The sequence below is a fragment of the Neocloeon triangulifer genome, unplaced genomic scaffold (genome assembly GCF_031216515.1).
Source record: "Neocloeon triangulifer isolate White Clay Creek 2 clone unplaced genomic scaffold, ASM3121651v1 ptg000022l, whole genome shotgun sequence".
Lineage (NCBI taxonomy): Eukaryota > Metazoa > Arthropoda > Insecta > Ephemeroptera > Baetidae > Neocloeon > Neocloeon triangulifer.
Genome location: NW_026775562.1, coordinates 217,241 through 232,153, shown reverse-complemented (window position 1 = coordinate 232,153; position 14,913 = coordinate 217,241). Strand labels below are relative to the sequence as shown.

The following is a 14,913-nucleotide window of genomic DNA, read 5'->3' as shown; positions in this document are numbered from 1 at the left end:
TCTTGATCTCATTGAATTGGCCTCTTTTCTTTTCTCAAGTCTCTTAAGTGGAATTTTCTGTAGCTGAAAAGCGCCAGGTGCAACAGACTAAAATTTGGACACGCCTAATTTGGCAGAGATAAACGCCGCTGCTTATCTCTAAACAACTCTATATTTTTCTGATAACGCGTCAGTCACGGGCCTTTTAGTACAGTATTTGCCTGTCGTTGCAGCTGTGACAATCAATAATTTTTGGGGGCTTCTTTGCCCAGAAGTGAGGAGAGATGTGGGGCTACCAGCCCGAGCCGGGCATTTTGTCCCCCGACGACAATCGCAGGTGGGTGCGATTTTGATCATTTATTTTGCCTTACAAGAAGTCTGGAAGTGGTTTATTGTTCAAGATAATCCGGATTTCTCAAGTCATTCATATCAAATATTTTTTTTCCATTTTTTTTTTCTTTTTTATTAAAATGTGTAGAAAAACCCTAATGCTGACGCTGACTACAAAGTAAATCTATTTTTTTTTTAAATTAGAGAAGATTAAAATAGAAGCATATTATAAAATAAATAATTAAATGTTTTTATATATTTTATGACTGTCTTTTTTCCCATTTACTGCACGGTTAATCATGAATCATGGTGTCATTGTACTTAGTTGATTCATCTAGCATCTAGGATTTGCCATTATTATTTTATATACAATTATACATGGTTTTTTTCTGTAATAATTTATGAATTTAAAATGATTATTAAAAGACGATTTCTCCGGAAAGATTTCACAAATTTCCACAAGTTCGCGAAGATTGGCGCTTCACCCTGTCAGGTTGGCACGACGTGAGCCGGTGACGTCACGCTCGTCGGCCATATTCGTCCACCGACACCTGCCTGATTTTTGATTTTCCAAATTTGCGGTCGCTTTTCGAGCCCGAAAGCCGCACCCCAGCCAGCGCGGACGCCGCACCTTTTGTTGTACATATTCGAGTGATGCCTGTTTCGCTGTGATCAACTGTCCGATTGACCGCTGAGCAGGATGAATCCGTCGGAGCACGGGTAATAATTATTGCAAAGAGCAGAGGCCGACACCCCCTTCGGATGAGTTGGAACTCGGAGCCCACCACCACTAGGCTACTGTCTGGGGATGGAGTTTTAGCGCTTCGTTGTGTCACACTTTTCTCTTGGGAACACCGGGACTAATGAATCGAGCCAACTCGCTTTATTATTCATAAGCTAAATTATCTCTGAAAAATTGTAAAAATTCAATTTTTTTAACAAGATTTTCCTCCAACAAGATCAGAAAAATTATATTTTCGATAAAATGAAAATAAGTAAATATTTTTAAAAATTAATATTTTTTCAGGTTCAACGCGCCTTTTAATATGGCCACGATCAAGCAGGTGATCAACGAGGCTGTCGAGCGGGTGCGAATGCCCACCCCGATGCGGCTGAGGGACCTCATCCGTCAAATCAGGGCTGCGAGGACGGCCGCTGAGGAGAGGGCCGTCGTCAACAAGGAGTGCGCGTTGATCAGGGCCTGTTTTCGGGAGGACGACTCCCTTTGGCGGTGTCGAAATCTGGCCAAGTTGCTCTACATCCACATGCTCGGCTATCCGGCACACTTTGGGCAACTCGAGTGCCTCAAACTGATCGCCTCGCCCAGGTTCACTGACAAGCGGATAGGCTACCTGGGGGCCATGCTGCTGCTCGATGAAAGACAGGACGTCCACCTGCTCATCACAAACAGTCTCAAAAAGTAAACCTATAATTTGCAGTTGCTAAATTTTGCATACAAATTTGTATTTAAATTAAAAATTAAACTTACTCTTCAACCTTTTAAATTTTATTTTTGAATTTTTAGTGACCTCAATTCTTCAACCCAGTTTGTGGTCGGACTGGCCCTTTGTACATTGGGTGCTATTGCTTCGCCTGAAATGGCCCGAGATCTTGCCTCAGAAATCGACAGACTGGCGCGCAGTCCCAACGCTTATATTAGGAAAAAGGCAGCCCTGTGTGCATTCAGGGTGGTGCGAAAAGTGCCTGAGAGCATCGAAATTTTCCTTCCAGCCACCAGATCACTTCTTACTGAGAAAAACCACGGTTTGTTTTCAACGTTGGCGTTTTTAATCATTTTTTTAATAAATAATTTTTGCTTCAGGTGTTCTAATTACGGGCGTGACTTTGATCACGGAAATGTGTGAGAAAAGCCCAGACACGCTTGCCCACTTCAAAAAGCTGGTGCCAAATTTGGTCAGGATCCTGAAGAACCTAATTCTGGCTGGCTACAGTCCTGAGCACGACGTCTCTGGTGTCAGCGACCCGTTCCTGCAGGTCAAAATTCTGCGCTTATTAAGAATCTTAGGCAAGGGTGATGTCGAGACCAGTGAAGCCATGAATGACGTCTTAGCACAGGTTTGTATTTAATTTTTTTCAAGTTGGTAAATATTTATCTCATTTACTTGCAGGTGGCAACAAACACGGAAACATCTAAAAACGTTGGCAACACAATCCTATACGAAACCGTTTTATCCATCATGGACATTCAATCCGAGAGCGGACTGCGCGTTTTAGCCATCAACATATTAGGCCGATTCCTACTTAATAATGACAAAAATATCAGGTAATAAATTGTTACCCATTTTATAATTGAAATAATAACTTTTAACTTCCAACTATTTTGAAATATTATTTTGTTGATGCTCTATTTTTTGTCCACAGATATGTGGCATTGAACACGTTGCTCAAGACCTCAGCCAAAGACTTATCAGCCGTGCAGCGCCACCGATCAACTATTCTTGAGTGCCTCAAAGATCCGGACGTTTCAATTCGTCGACGAGCGATGGAACTGTGTGTGGCCCTTGTCAATCACAGCAACGTCCGTTCCATGGTTGCCGAGCTTCTTCTCTTTGTCGAGCGCTCTCCTGAGCCCGAATTTAAATCGGTCTGCTCCTCACACATCATGCACTGCGCTGACAAGTATAGCCCTGAAAACCGGTGGCGACTTGATACTTTACTGAAAGTTATTGTTGCTGTAAGTTGATGAAATTTGCCTTTTTTGATAGGAAACAATAATAATTTTAAATGTTTTTTTCCAGGCTGGAAACAATGTTAGAGATGACGTTGTCAGCTCCACCATTCAACTCATCTCTGATTCATCTCGAGACATCCAAGCAAGCATCACTGCAGATTTTTGGCATGAGTTGTGTGATGACAAGATGGATAGGCAGCCTCTGGTACAGGTTGCCATGTGGTCGTTAGGAGAGTACGCTGATATTTTGTTATATGACTCGGAATATGCAGGAAAGGTGTGTGAAATCCTAACATATTTTTATTATTAACCAAATTATTTAATTCAGCTTAACGAGGATGAAATTTTGGATGTGTATCAACGCATTTTATGGGCGCCACAAAATACGATAGTCACCAAACAATACACCCTCCTGTCACTTGTAAAACTCAGCACCAGATTCCGAAGTGCCACTGAAAGGGTAACAGAAAAGACCTTTTATTCTAGACCTAAATCCTAAACAAGTATAAAACTTTCAGCTTATGCAAATGGTTAAAATTTTTGGTTCGCATCTGAACATTGAAATGCAGCAAAGAGGTGTCGAGTTCACTGCCCTCTTCAGCCATCCTGATCACCTGCGAGCAAGTCTGCTCGAACGGATGCCGCCCATTCCATCGTCCAAACCCAAGATGGACGAAATGGGAGGTGGAACTCCGGAGAACGAGAGTCTGGTGATTGATCAGGTTGAGGAGCCGCAGGACTCTGGTAGTGCCCTGCTTTTACTGCTTGGAGGCTCGACCGGTGACTCGTTTGTTGCGCCTGAGACGAATGTGAACTCGATTGAGAACAACCAAGACTTGCTAGATCTGCTGGGAGGCCTCGACGGCCCCTCGCTCAACAACTGCGACATTCCCAAGGCTCCAGTCAATAGTATGAATTATAATTATTCAAGTCCACGACAATTTATTTTACTTTTTTTTTTCAATCCGCAGAGCCAATTCTAACTGTATTTGAAAAAGACAACTTGAAAATTAACTTTGAAGTGGAGCTTTTGAACGACGGAGGTTACGAGATCCTCATGACTGCATACAACTTTAGCAACAACCAAACCTTGGACAACTTTATTCTTCAAGCGGCAGTCCCCAAGGTAATATTATGGAATGCATTACTTGCAAATTCATGTTGAACAAAAATTTAAACTTCTTTAAAGCAAATTTTTTATAATTTATTTTATTCAATTATATTTAAATTTTTTTATGAGTAATTTTTGTTCATAATTAGAACTTAGTAAATACCAATTTGTGTTGCTTTCCTGATTTTTTTAATTATTATTCTAATTTAATTATCTCTACAGACATTTGTGCTTAAAATGCATCCAGCATCCTCGACGCAGCTGCCACCCACAGGCGAGATCAACCAAGTCATCAGTATTAAAAATCCTTCAAATGTGAGTATTGAAAATTTTTAACATTGATTTTTTCACAGCTTTGTCCTCTTTCAATTGATAGGGCGTTCTTCGAATGAGACTGAGAATTTGTTATTCTGCGAATGGACAGACCGTCACAGAACAAACTGAAGTCAATCAGTTTTCTCCGACCTCTTGAATTCCTCAATGTGATTAATTTGTATTTATTATCACCGCTGGGACTTGTATGTTATTAGCTGTTGGGTTTAGAGCGCGTCAATACTAATATTAATAAAACGGCATTATTTTTAAATTCATCTTCAACTCTTCTTGTTCAATACATTTTATTCAGCAAAAAATTAAAATAGTATAATTACGGAAGTAATGCGCCTAAGCAGGAAACTTGAGAAGCTTGAACACCCATCAGTCTTGCTGGCAAACTTTTCAAAACCCCTGAGGACCCTGCCCAAAAAAATATTCTTTTTTTTTGTAATAAAACTTGCAAAATTAGGCAGAGACGCGGTAGTGAACCCACTCCTTTGGGACGTTATCGGCGAGTTTCTGGCCGGCACCGGTGGCGATTTTCAACCCATTTTGGAAGGTTTTTTCCATCTCGTCGATACCATTGTTGTTGTCCTTCAAACCATTTTTCTCGCCTTTGAAGTGACCGTTGTTTTCTTCGATGATGGATGACTTTTTCAGCGCCGTGGCCGGAATCAGATTGGGCTGGTCTGAGAGTCGGAAGACGACGCGGTCGCCAATGGTAAAATCGGTGGCCATGTAGAAGTCCATCATCTCGGGCTTCACTTTGTACATGACGCTGAGAAATCAACTTGAATTAATACGATATTGAACATCATTCACTCTCTTACTAATGTTCAGGGGGGTAGTTGAGAAAATCGGGAGGACCGTGCTCAACACATTCCTTGTAAATGCGGTCGTGCTTCTCTTTGTGCTCCGACCACTCGACAATCTCTCCTTGACGGCAAATGTTTGAACGGATCTGAAATTAAAATTAAATCATTCTTTAGAACAGAAATAATTAAAAATAATCAATTTGTTTTAATGTTCATAAAGTAAATTTACTATATTTTAATAATTTTTTTAAACAATATATTTTTTTTTCATTTTTATGGAGAAGAATAATTTGTAACATCAATATTTGTACTTTGCAATATAGAGGTTCAGTAGTGTAAAGGTCCATATGCTCATCGAAGGGAATTTCTGAAATCAGTCCCTCGACACGCACTTGCTGAGCGTAAATGCCCTTGGGCTGCCGCGGGTACATCCACAGGAAAGTGAGCGCCACACGTGGACATTTGGCCTGAAATCAAGAGTTTTTTTAGTTAAATCACTTGACTTGCGTACAAGTGGGATAATCACAATATCAAACGACTTTTTGCTCCTCTTGTCCGTCATAATGATGAAGCCGTCGTCGACTAGTCTTCTCATCAGGAGGGTGCGAGCGCTCACGCGACCGCATCTGGTAAAAATTGAATGATGTGGTTTGAAGAATTTTTTCTATATTTCTATGAGATTTTTATCGTTGGAAAATTGTGGTCAACTCAAGTCTCTCTCATGTCAATTCAATTAATATCCGAGATGACCACGTGCTCAATTCGATAGGCGTCACACACGTGATGCGTAACTTGGATGCTGGAAAAAAAAAGTTTCTCCGCAAACCCTTTAAACGAAAGGAGAGATTCGAAGTCACATGATATTTCATTTGCGACTCACATGACTAGGTATCTAATTGACAATCGCGGTGCATGGAATTCAGACAAAATAATATATTATGTTGAAACCAGTTTGCAATCTGTACACCTGAAACGTAGCAACGAGTATTAAATTTACGCCATGATAGCGGGAAATCAAGTATGGATATTTGAAATGTGGATACCAGGTCGGGGCTTAGCGCAACCGCGATATTTGATATTGCTTGATTGAGATTCTCAGATTTTACATAAAAATAAAATATTAAGTTAATTAATGCAATGAGGCTAATCAATTTTGTGAATAAATGTAGCTCATTCCAAGTGAAAAATTATAAAATTATATTTCAAAATTTGAGGAAAACCGGCATTTAAAAGATTTAATCAAATTTTTTCAGTTTATACAATAATAATTAAAAATGATAAAACTACTTGTTGGGATTTTGAAAAATTATTTTGGCGTGGACTTATTCGACTAAACTCTCTTTAAATTCAGACTTTAACGTGCGATTTAGATTAAAAATCACAGAAATTTCTCATCGCATCTTCAGAATAAAGAGATTAAAAAAAAACTACTGCGAGTCTGAAAAAAACAATCTTAAAAAAATGTAGTATTTTTATTACTTCTATTGACTTCTTTTATCTCTTTTTACCATTTCAGCTCGTCATAAATAAGAATCATTAAAAATTGCCACGTGTGTAGCGATTTTAATATATTCGTAAGCCAAGAATTATGCAAATTAGGTAAACAAATATGGGAGATTCTTTGCTGACGCAACTCTTTTGTGTGCAACAGGCCGCACCCATCTAATCGTATTTTTGACATTCCGCTGAGTCGATAGGTAATAAAAATAACCATTATAGAAACAAATTTTGAAATCCTATCGCCGAGCTTCACCGCGAAATGGATCTACAAAACTGGTTTATCAACCACACCTCTCTGACGAACCATGTGACTAATTAAAAAAATTAATGAAGCACACACGAGAGAAGAAAAACTATAATAATCACCCATCTGAAGTGGCGAGGTTGAGAGATTGCGGCAGGATGACCCCCGCGTCCTCGGCCATTTGGTACCACTCGCGGAAAAACTCAATGGGGTCATCGGAAGTGACCTCGATCTTGAAGAGGTCAGATTCCTCCACTTCATGCTGGTGGCCGTTCGGGTGGCCGTTCTGGAACATCCCGTTGATGGGTGGTTAGTGTCTTTTGTGGCGTACGTGCGATGAAATTAATACAAAAGTGCCGATGCACCCAACAATTTGCTTGCTCGGCTTGAAATGCAAACACAGATAGGCTGTGAAAGCTGCAATAAATTATTTTGCTCTATTTTTGATTGCGATGCATCTTATTGTCAGCGCTCGCTGACGATAATTTGCCTAGCTTGCATTTATAAGTAGCAATTCAAGAGCTTTTACAAAAATCAAAGTTTATTTCCAATCACGCTGCTTTTTCTAAAAAATTAAAACAGTTTAAAAGATGCATTTGTTTGTGCAATCTGCTTCCCCTGCTTCCAACAATAAAAAGAAAAAAATAAAATTTTATTGGGAAATTAATAAATTATAATAATATTTTTCAGAATATTAAGAATAATTTTTGCTCTCTCTTATCAAAAATTAAATAGTAATAATTTGTATATGAATGAGGGCATTTTCCCCATAAATTACAATTAAATTTTGAAATTGCTGTTAGGATTGCCGGTTTACTTGTTTTTTATTGTATCAATGGACTTTAATTTGGAGAATTTACGTGTCTGCCTTTAACGAGTCCATACATTATTCAACACCTTGGCAATCAAGTAAAGCAGGTACATTTTAGCGTGTCTTGTTTTTCCTGTTTCAGTATCTTCTGCATCACTTAAAAAAACGAATTTTTGGATTCAAGCTGTTCTTAACACAAAATATTTCATTTCTGGCTTTTACTTGTTCCATGAAGCCACAATAATAATTGCATTGAGAATAAATATTGCATACACAATTTTAGAATTCCTTTGTTCCCTTGATTAAATAATTAAAAAATTGAGAAGAATTTTTTATAAAAACTGCAGAATCATTTATGATTGACATTCTAATTCTCATCAAAAGAAACGCGAGGAGAAGCATCCAGGTCAAAATTCCATAGACCGGAATGATTTATAAGAAGGCGCGTCGTGTTTATTTTTTTAGTTATCACGTGACTGAATTCAATAGTAATTTATGCAGGAAAAATTCCGCTCCATGAAAACAAAAATTTTTTGCACTCCACACTGCGCTCTCGCTGGTTCGGCAGCAGCAAAAACTGGTTTTTCTTATGTCATCTCGTGAATACAATGTCAAGGTTGTCCGGCCGCGGAAAGGCAAAAAAGTATTAGAAAAAATAAATCGTAGTGGCGGCACGTTTCTCGGCTAAATGGTCCACGGCACAAGGACCTTTGATTCAATCTCGATTCAGTACATTAGCACTCTAGCAGTGCTAACGCCCCTAAATTGCCCACCTGAGGGAAGATAGAACACAAATTATTTATTGCCCACTCCTGAAACACACAAGGAGAGGGAAAGATTGATCTTTTTTATTTAAAATCTCATTCTTCAATAGTTGGTTTTCCAGTCCTATATTAAAATTTTTTGCCTTTTGAGGTCTCGAAATTTTTTAACGGTCAAATAAATCAGAAGAACAGGCATGTTAATTATTTGGTTGGTTGGCTACTTTTATATTTTAATTTTTCATAGCTCAATTAATGTACAATAAAATTTGATGAAGTCAACTGAGACATTGATGTGTTAAAATGTAGCATAAAATATTTCAATTTTAATGTTTTTTTGTTTTGCAATCGTAACTGTATTTTTAATTGAACAATTTTGAATTCTCACAAAATAATTCAGCTGAACAATTTTTTTACAAAAAAATAAACCAGTAGAATTATATATTGTTTTTGAATTCCAATCTTAATTAATATTTCAAAAAGGAATATATTAAAAAATATATTCAAAATTTTATAGTTATCATTTTCAGAAGATACCAAAATGGGAATAGTGAGAATAGTCGAGTGGCAAAAAAATTGTATGTAGATTCGATCCCTGCCTAAACGAATAATAGTGTCCTTACTTTACACTAGGCGGATTAACACCACATGACCGCCGCCCTTGAAAGAGGATATCGCCCGAATGAGAGTTGAATGAGATTTCCACCTTTTACTTACATAGTAAATAATAGCACTTTGACCGAACCAGCGTAACCGGTTCATAGGAAGAAGCGATACATATGTAATTAGTCGGCAATAGTTCCAGAAAGTGCGATGATCATTTAATTAAATTATGCAACACGCGCAGCACGCAAGTTGCACTGGTTGCGGAGCAATTAAAATCTACCGTTAATGCATGGCACGATCGAGAAAAATAACCAAAATTATTATTTGTGGTCTTTTTTTCGCTGCGAGTTTTCCGAAACGCATAAACGTTTGGCAGATTTGAGAAATATTTTAAATGAGAATTAAATCAATTATTTTGAATTTGTGAAAGATTTCAGAGAGTTTAAAAAAAATATATCAAGATGTTGCTAAAATTCAAAAATTAATGAAGAAGAAAAATCTCTAATATTAGTTCTATTTTATTAATTGCTTTTATCTGCTAAATGCAAATCGTGAGGGGATTAATAATTTATTTCATACATATTAAGCTGTACATAAATAATCATGATTTATCTTCATATGATCATTAAAATATTTAAGACCAGGATGGCAAACGTTCACAGACAGAAATTTATTCACCAGTGGATTTTAGAAAGCAGTTGATACAGTGACAAAATTTTTTCAGCTGGGAGACAAGTTGTAAGCTCTATGTGCATATTATTAGAGGATCACGTGAGGACCCAACCGTCAAAATCACCGCTCTTAAAATTTAAAGAAAAATTAAATTAAATATTGAATTAAATTTTTTTTCGAAACTGAAATTGATTTCAAATTTTCAAATTTCAAGCTTTCCAATAATTACAATAATTTTTTCAACTGATAGAAAAATAGAAAAATCTAAATTAAAAGAATTAAATTATATGAATGTTTTATTTTTTCTACTTACCATTTTAAGAAGATTAGCCATATCAAAGCTGCTTCAATGTAGCAGAACTGAAAATCTCTTCCGAGCTCACTACGAAAAGCCTCCACGAAGCACTGTTCGGAGCTTTTATACCAGGAGCTGAGCGTGTGGCTCCGCTGGTCTCCAGAGTCGGTCTCATACCCTCACCACCTCCGATGGCAAAAAGAGTGCGACTCGCGTCTTTGGGTTCGGGCGCACAAAAGTCACGCACCTCACGAGGGAGAATACGTCCAGATTTTTGTTTTATTTCGCAGAATTAAAAAAAAGACGCGTCTTAATCATGTGATGAACCTTTTATGGAATGCAAGAAAATTTGGAGGAACTAATTTACCAGAATTCCATCACGTATTTTTACTTATTTTTAATGAAGTAGTAATTTTGTTTAAATATTTTCTGAAAATAATTAAAAATATAAAGAAAACACTTTTTATGGAAAGATGGAAAGGAATGGAACATATTTCTGCTTCTAAAATTAAATTTTTTTGCTAAAAAAATCAGCATTACATACAATAAATTTCTTGTACTTTTCTTACTTAAATGGAATATTCTATTATATTTAAGTTCAAGTTTTTATTTTCAAGAAAGGGGATTTTGAATGTAAATTTAAATTTTTGAATTCCTTCAGTTGCAACTGGAAACATGAAATTTGGCACGGGTGACGCCGAAAATGTAAGTGAAAAAATTCGAACAAGGTATTTTCTAGACTTAGTTTTTTTTTTAAATTTTGTATTCTACTGGTTTGCGAAAGGTTTTTCAAATGCCGAATTATTTTAATTTTTTCAGTGAAAATGTTAAAACATTATTTATCTATAAAAAATGCTTTATGGAGTTCAATGGACTCAAAATGTGCATGAGTGCGGATCTGTTTTATGGCTCACAATTAGAGAGGAGTAGAGTTTTTACTACTTTTCAACACTTTTCTGGAGAATATTTTTATTTCTATCTATTTACGTAGCTAGCCGCACAGTAGCAAGCTAATAAATAAAAAACAAATAATAAAATCCAGTCTGCCGCATCATTGGGTGCAAAAAAACTCATGCTTGGGTGTCTGGTGTGTGAACGTTGAAATGTACCAGAGATTCCGGAGAAAGTGGTTTGCATGTGATTTTCACCTTACGTCGAATTCTATTTTTAGCTGACGTTAAGAGTAATAGCCGGTTAAAAATAGCCATTTAATATTATATACACTCCATCAGTTAGATATTAATTTCTGATACACGTTTTTACGCAACAACTATATAACCAATTTCCTATTTCATTTTTGTATCAAATGTCTCTTTTTCGCCCCTGGGCGAATCTGCGATTAGAAGTTAAAAATAAAATAAAAAATGGTTCTGCCAACTTTCCCTACACTTTGTTACCACTTTCTGTGCTTTCCTCACGTGATGCAGCGCGGCGAACATTCTGAGAGGTAATTTTCCTCCTCAACATCAAAACCCGCCGAGCATCACTTTGCAAGCTTACGGCAAAAGTTGTGCTGCTAAAATTTTAGAATGCAGATCCAAATTTGAAAATATTTTACCATTCAAAAAGATTGTAATTTCTCCGAATTTTCAATTGTTAATTCTTGCTCAGCATTATTCATTCATTTAATAAAAAAAAATGATAATAAATAATTATTATTGTCTCATTCAAGACCTCTGTCATTTTAACTCAAAGAAGGTTATAAATTGATAAAAGTGCCGAGAGGTCTATTTATATTTAAAATTTTTTTTAATTCTTATGTGACTGTGTTGTTCATAAATAGCCATAAAATTATTGAACTGATACAAAATGTTTAATTGAAGCCTTTTTTATTCTTTCTATAATGACGTGGAACCTGGAAATTGCATAATATAATTGATTAATTCAATAATGTATTTCATATTTTTTTTTTAATTTTTTTTTTCAGAAAATAATTTAGAATTTAGCAGAACAGAATTTTTTATTATTTTTTAAGTTCCTTTGAATTTTTTTTCGTCATTTATTTGCAAATTTAGGATAGTTAAGACATTAGCTTGAGGTTGAATTTCAGCCGGTGTAATCGGTTTAATCGCAACATTTAAACTACAAGTACTCTCATTTCCATGCTTGACCGACTCTGCGAATTCCCAAAGATGATCGCTCTTGTGGCGTCAACAAGGTAACACGTTTTTCTGCTCACGCGCGGCGAATATTCGTCAAGTGTGTGCACAGTTTATAAATTACAATAAATTTCAATAATGTTATGTGAGACGCTGTAAAAATTAACGGCAGGAACGTTTTGGCATGCGACGTGTGAATTTATTTACTCACACCGGCACACGCATCGACGATGAAATAAAAATATTTAAAATCGACAAAATCGACTTTTTGAAGGCATTTTGCAATTTCACCCAATTTTGTTTCTGGAGTTCCGTTTTTAAAAGTAATTTGATAAGCACTGGAAGTGCAAATTAAATGTAACTGTTGATTTGGAATGAATTTGATTGAATTGGCGTTTTATGAAAAATCAGGGCGAGCAGGACTGAAAAAAAGCAAATCAATTTTTTTATTATACAAATTAAAATTTCTCAATATTTATAATTGTTTATTCTCTAAAGTTAAAATCAAAATGGAGAAAAAAAGATTTTGAATAAAAATGTTGGCCAAATACATAAGAATCAAGTTTTCAATATAATCGGCTTTTTTGAACACAAAATTGTAAATGTAATCCATTATTTTTGTTGGCCCACTAAAATGCTGGGAAGTGTAATCGAATTGAGAATCGCGGTTTACATCAATGTCACGTTCTAAGTGTTTATTAAAATTATGCGAACGTCCGCAATTCATTAGAATTCCTCTTAAATGCGGTGTGGCACTAAACACGAAACGAGAATCAATAAGTCGAGACATTGCGGATATGCGGATAAAACTGTGTTGTGTTAAAACACCTTCACTTGTATGTAAAATGCGAAATGTGTTTTCTTATCTGCAAAAAATAAACGCGTCAAATAATTTTGCAAGTGCTCTCTCGGGAATAAAAAACACTTAGGGTCCACACAATATAATATATATTTTTTTTAGCTGTTTCATCTTTGTCTCATGACTCTGGCGCGTCTCCCCGCTGAATTATTAAGAGGCAAAACTGGTTGTTTCTTTTTGACTCATTTCTATTCATCACCCTGAACGAGAGGAAACGTGTACCTCTGACGGAGAGAAACCTGCAAAAAACGTGTCGGAAAGAAAAAAGAGAAGGAGAAGGGTCGGTAAGGCAGGCTCGTCCACTTTGTGCCCAATGCCTACGTGACCATTATATACATTTTTTTAACCGCACCATTGGGCTTGGGTTGACGCACGTGAACGGACGATGACGTAAAATTCTGCTTCTTTGATGCCAAATGATACACTTTAAACTATAAAATCTTGAAACATGATTTTGGCCGGTGAAAATTCATTATTAAATTAAAAGTGTCAAAATTTCTTTACCAAAAAAGTAATCTTAAATTTGTTTGATTTGATTCATAAATTAAATAAGTGAGAATAAAAACAACTTTTCCGGATCTAACGAAAAATAAAGCTTTTTAGATTTTTTGCTACTTTTGAAACATTTTTTAACTGTTCTGAACGATTATAATTTTGCAACATTCAGAAAAAATTTCAATACAAACTTAAAGGAAGTACTGTTATTTTTTAAGAAGAAGAATTCACTTCAAGATCAGCACAATCATATAAATTAAAAAATTTTACAAACAAATTTTTTCGCATAGGTATTGAAAAAAAATGAATTTTAAAAATATTGTTTTGAGACTGTTTCTGCTTGAAAGTAATTTCACCTGAAAAGTTTGAATTTTTCAGTTTGTATTTAGGGCGGGGGAAATGCTTGTTGATCCAGTCTTACGAGTGTAAAAATTATTAATATAATTTATATTTTTTTTTTATAAATCTCAAAAAATTATAAACTAAATGTTTCTGCGAATAGAAAAAATTATCATTTTTCTATCAAACAATATTAATTTAAATTCTCTTGTCTGAATGCAGAAAAATATCCATTTATCGTCTCCATTCTATAATTAGAGCCTATTTTTGTCCAATCTGCGTTTTTTTCTGCAAAAGAAAGCTATGTAAGAAAGTTATAGTTTTTCGTTGGTGTGTGTCGCAGCCTGTTATTGCTGGTGTGGTGACTTGAACGCCAGAACTTTTTATTCCACCTGCTTGGATATTCGAGTCGCACACTGCGGCAAAGACGATGAAAAAACTGGTTCCAGCAAAAAGTTGCTGGGACAATTGCACTTTAATTTTTTTGCTCCTGCCGAGCGCAAAAACATATTGGCAAAAAAAGCTGTCTGCGCATATAAAAGTCATTTTGATATATGGCTTAATTTTTTTTTTAAACTTAACATTAGGGGCGTTTCACTTCCCGAATTGCTATGATAATTTCACATTTACAATAATAATGAATTAATTAACGAAGAAAAAAAATTTCCTTTAAAATCAGAAAGAAATAATAAATATTATCAAAATAGTATTTATCTTAGCCGAACCAAGTGGAAATTTTTTTTAATAATGCGTTAATTAAATTTAATTGTGATAATATAATTATTAATGATAATTTAATGGGATCGACATTTTTGGAGCAGCTAGTGACTCAAAGTAATTTTTTAAAGGAAATAATTTTCACGATTTTTTTAAGCTGAAAATTTTATAAAATTAAATTGAATGGATATTTTAAAAATTATTCAAAAATATGCTTCAGAAAATTAAATGATAGTAAAAAAATATTTATTAAATTGCGTTGTAAATTTTTAT

The 14,913-nt window shown here is 35.5% G+C and overlaps 2 protein-coding genes across 2 annotated transcripts; one reads left to right on the top strand and one right to left on the bottom strand.

The window, feature by feature from the left end:
• The first annotated feature begins 174 nt into the window (after window positions 1-174).
• Window positions 175-4,702, top strand: LOC132204426 (AP-1 complex subunit gamma-1). Its single transcript, XM_059632924.1, has 12 exons — window positions 175-316; window positions 1,337-1,729; window positions 1,835-2,073; window positions 2,132-2,385; window positions 2,439-2,593; window positions 2,692-3,004; window positions 3,069-3,278; window positions 3,330-3,461; window positions 3,520-3,910; window positions 3,973-4,127; window positions 4,335-4,427; window positions 4,489-4,702. The coding sequence occupies exons 1-12, from the start codon at window positions 264-266 to the stop codon at window positions 4,582-4,584; spliced, it is 2,484 nt and encodes an 827-aa protein (XP_059488907.1). The 5' UTR covers window positions 175-263; the 3' UTR covers window positions 4,585-4,702.
• LOC132204427 (pyridoxine/pyridoxamine 5'-phosphate oxidase-like) lies at window positions 4,688-10,300 on the bottom strand. Its single transcript, XM_059632925.1, has 6 exons — window positions 10,150-10,300; window positions 7,109-7,272; window positions 5,769-5,868; window positions 5,554-5,709; window positions 5,258-5,388; window positions 4,688-5,205 (listed from the first exon to the last, which is right to left on the bottom strand). Exons 1-6 carry the CDS (start codon window positions 10,168-10,170, stop codon window positions 4,893-4,895), a joined length of 885 nt encoding a protein of 294 aa, XP_059488908.1. The 5' UTR covers window positions 10,171-10,300; the 3' UTR covers window positions 4,688-4,892.
• Window positions 10,301-14,913: the final 4,613 nt, after the last annotated feature.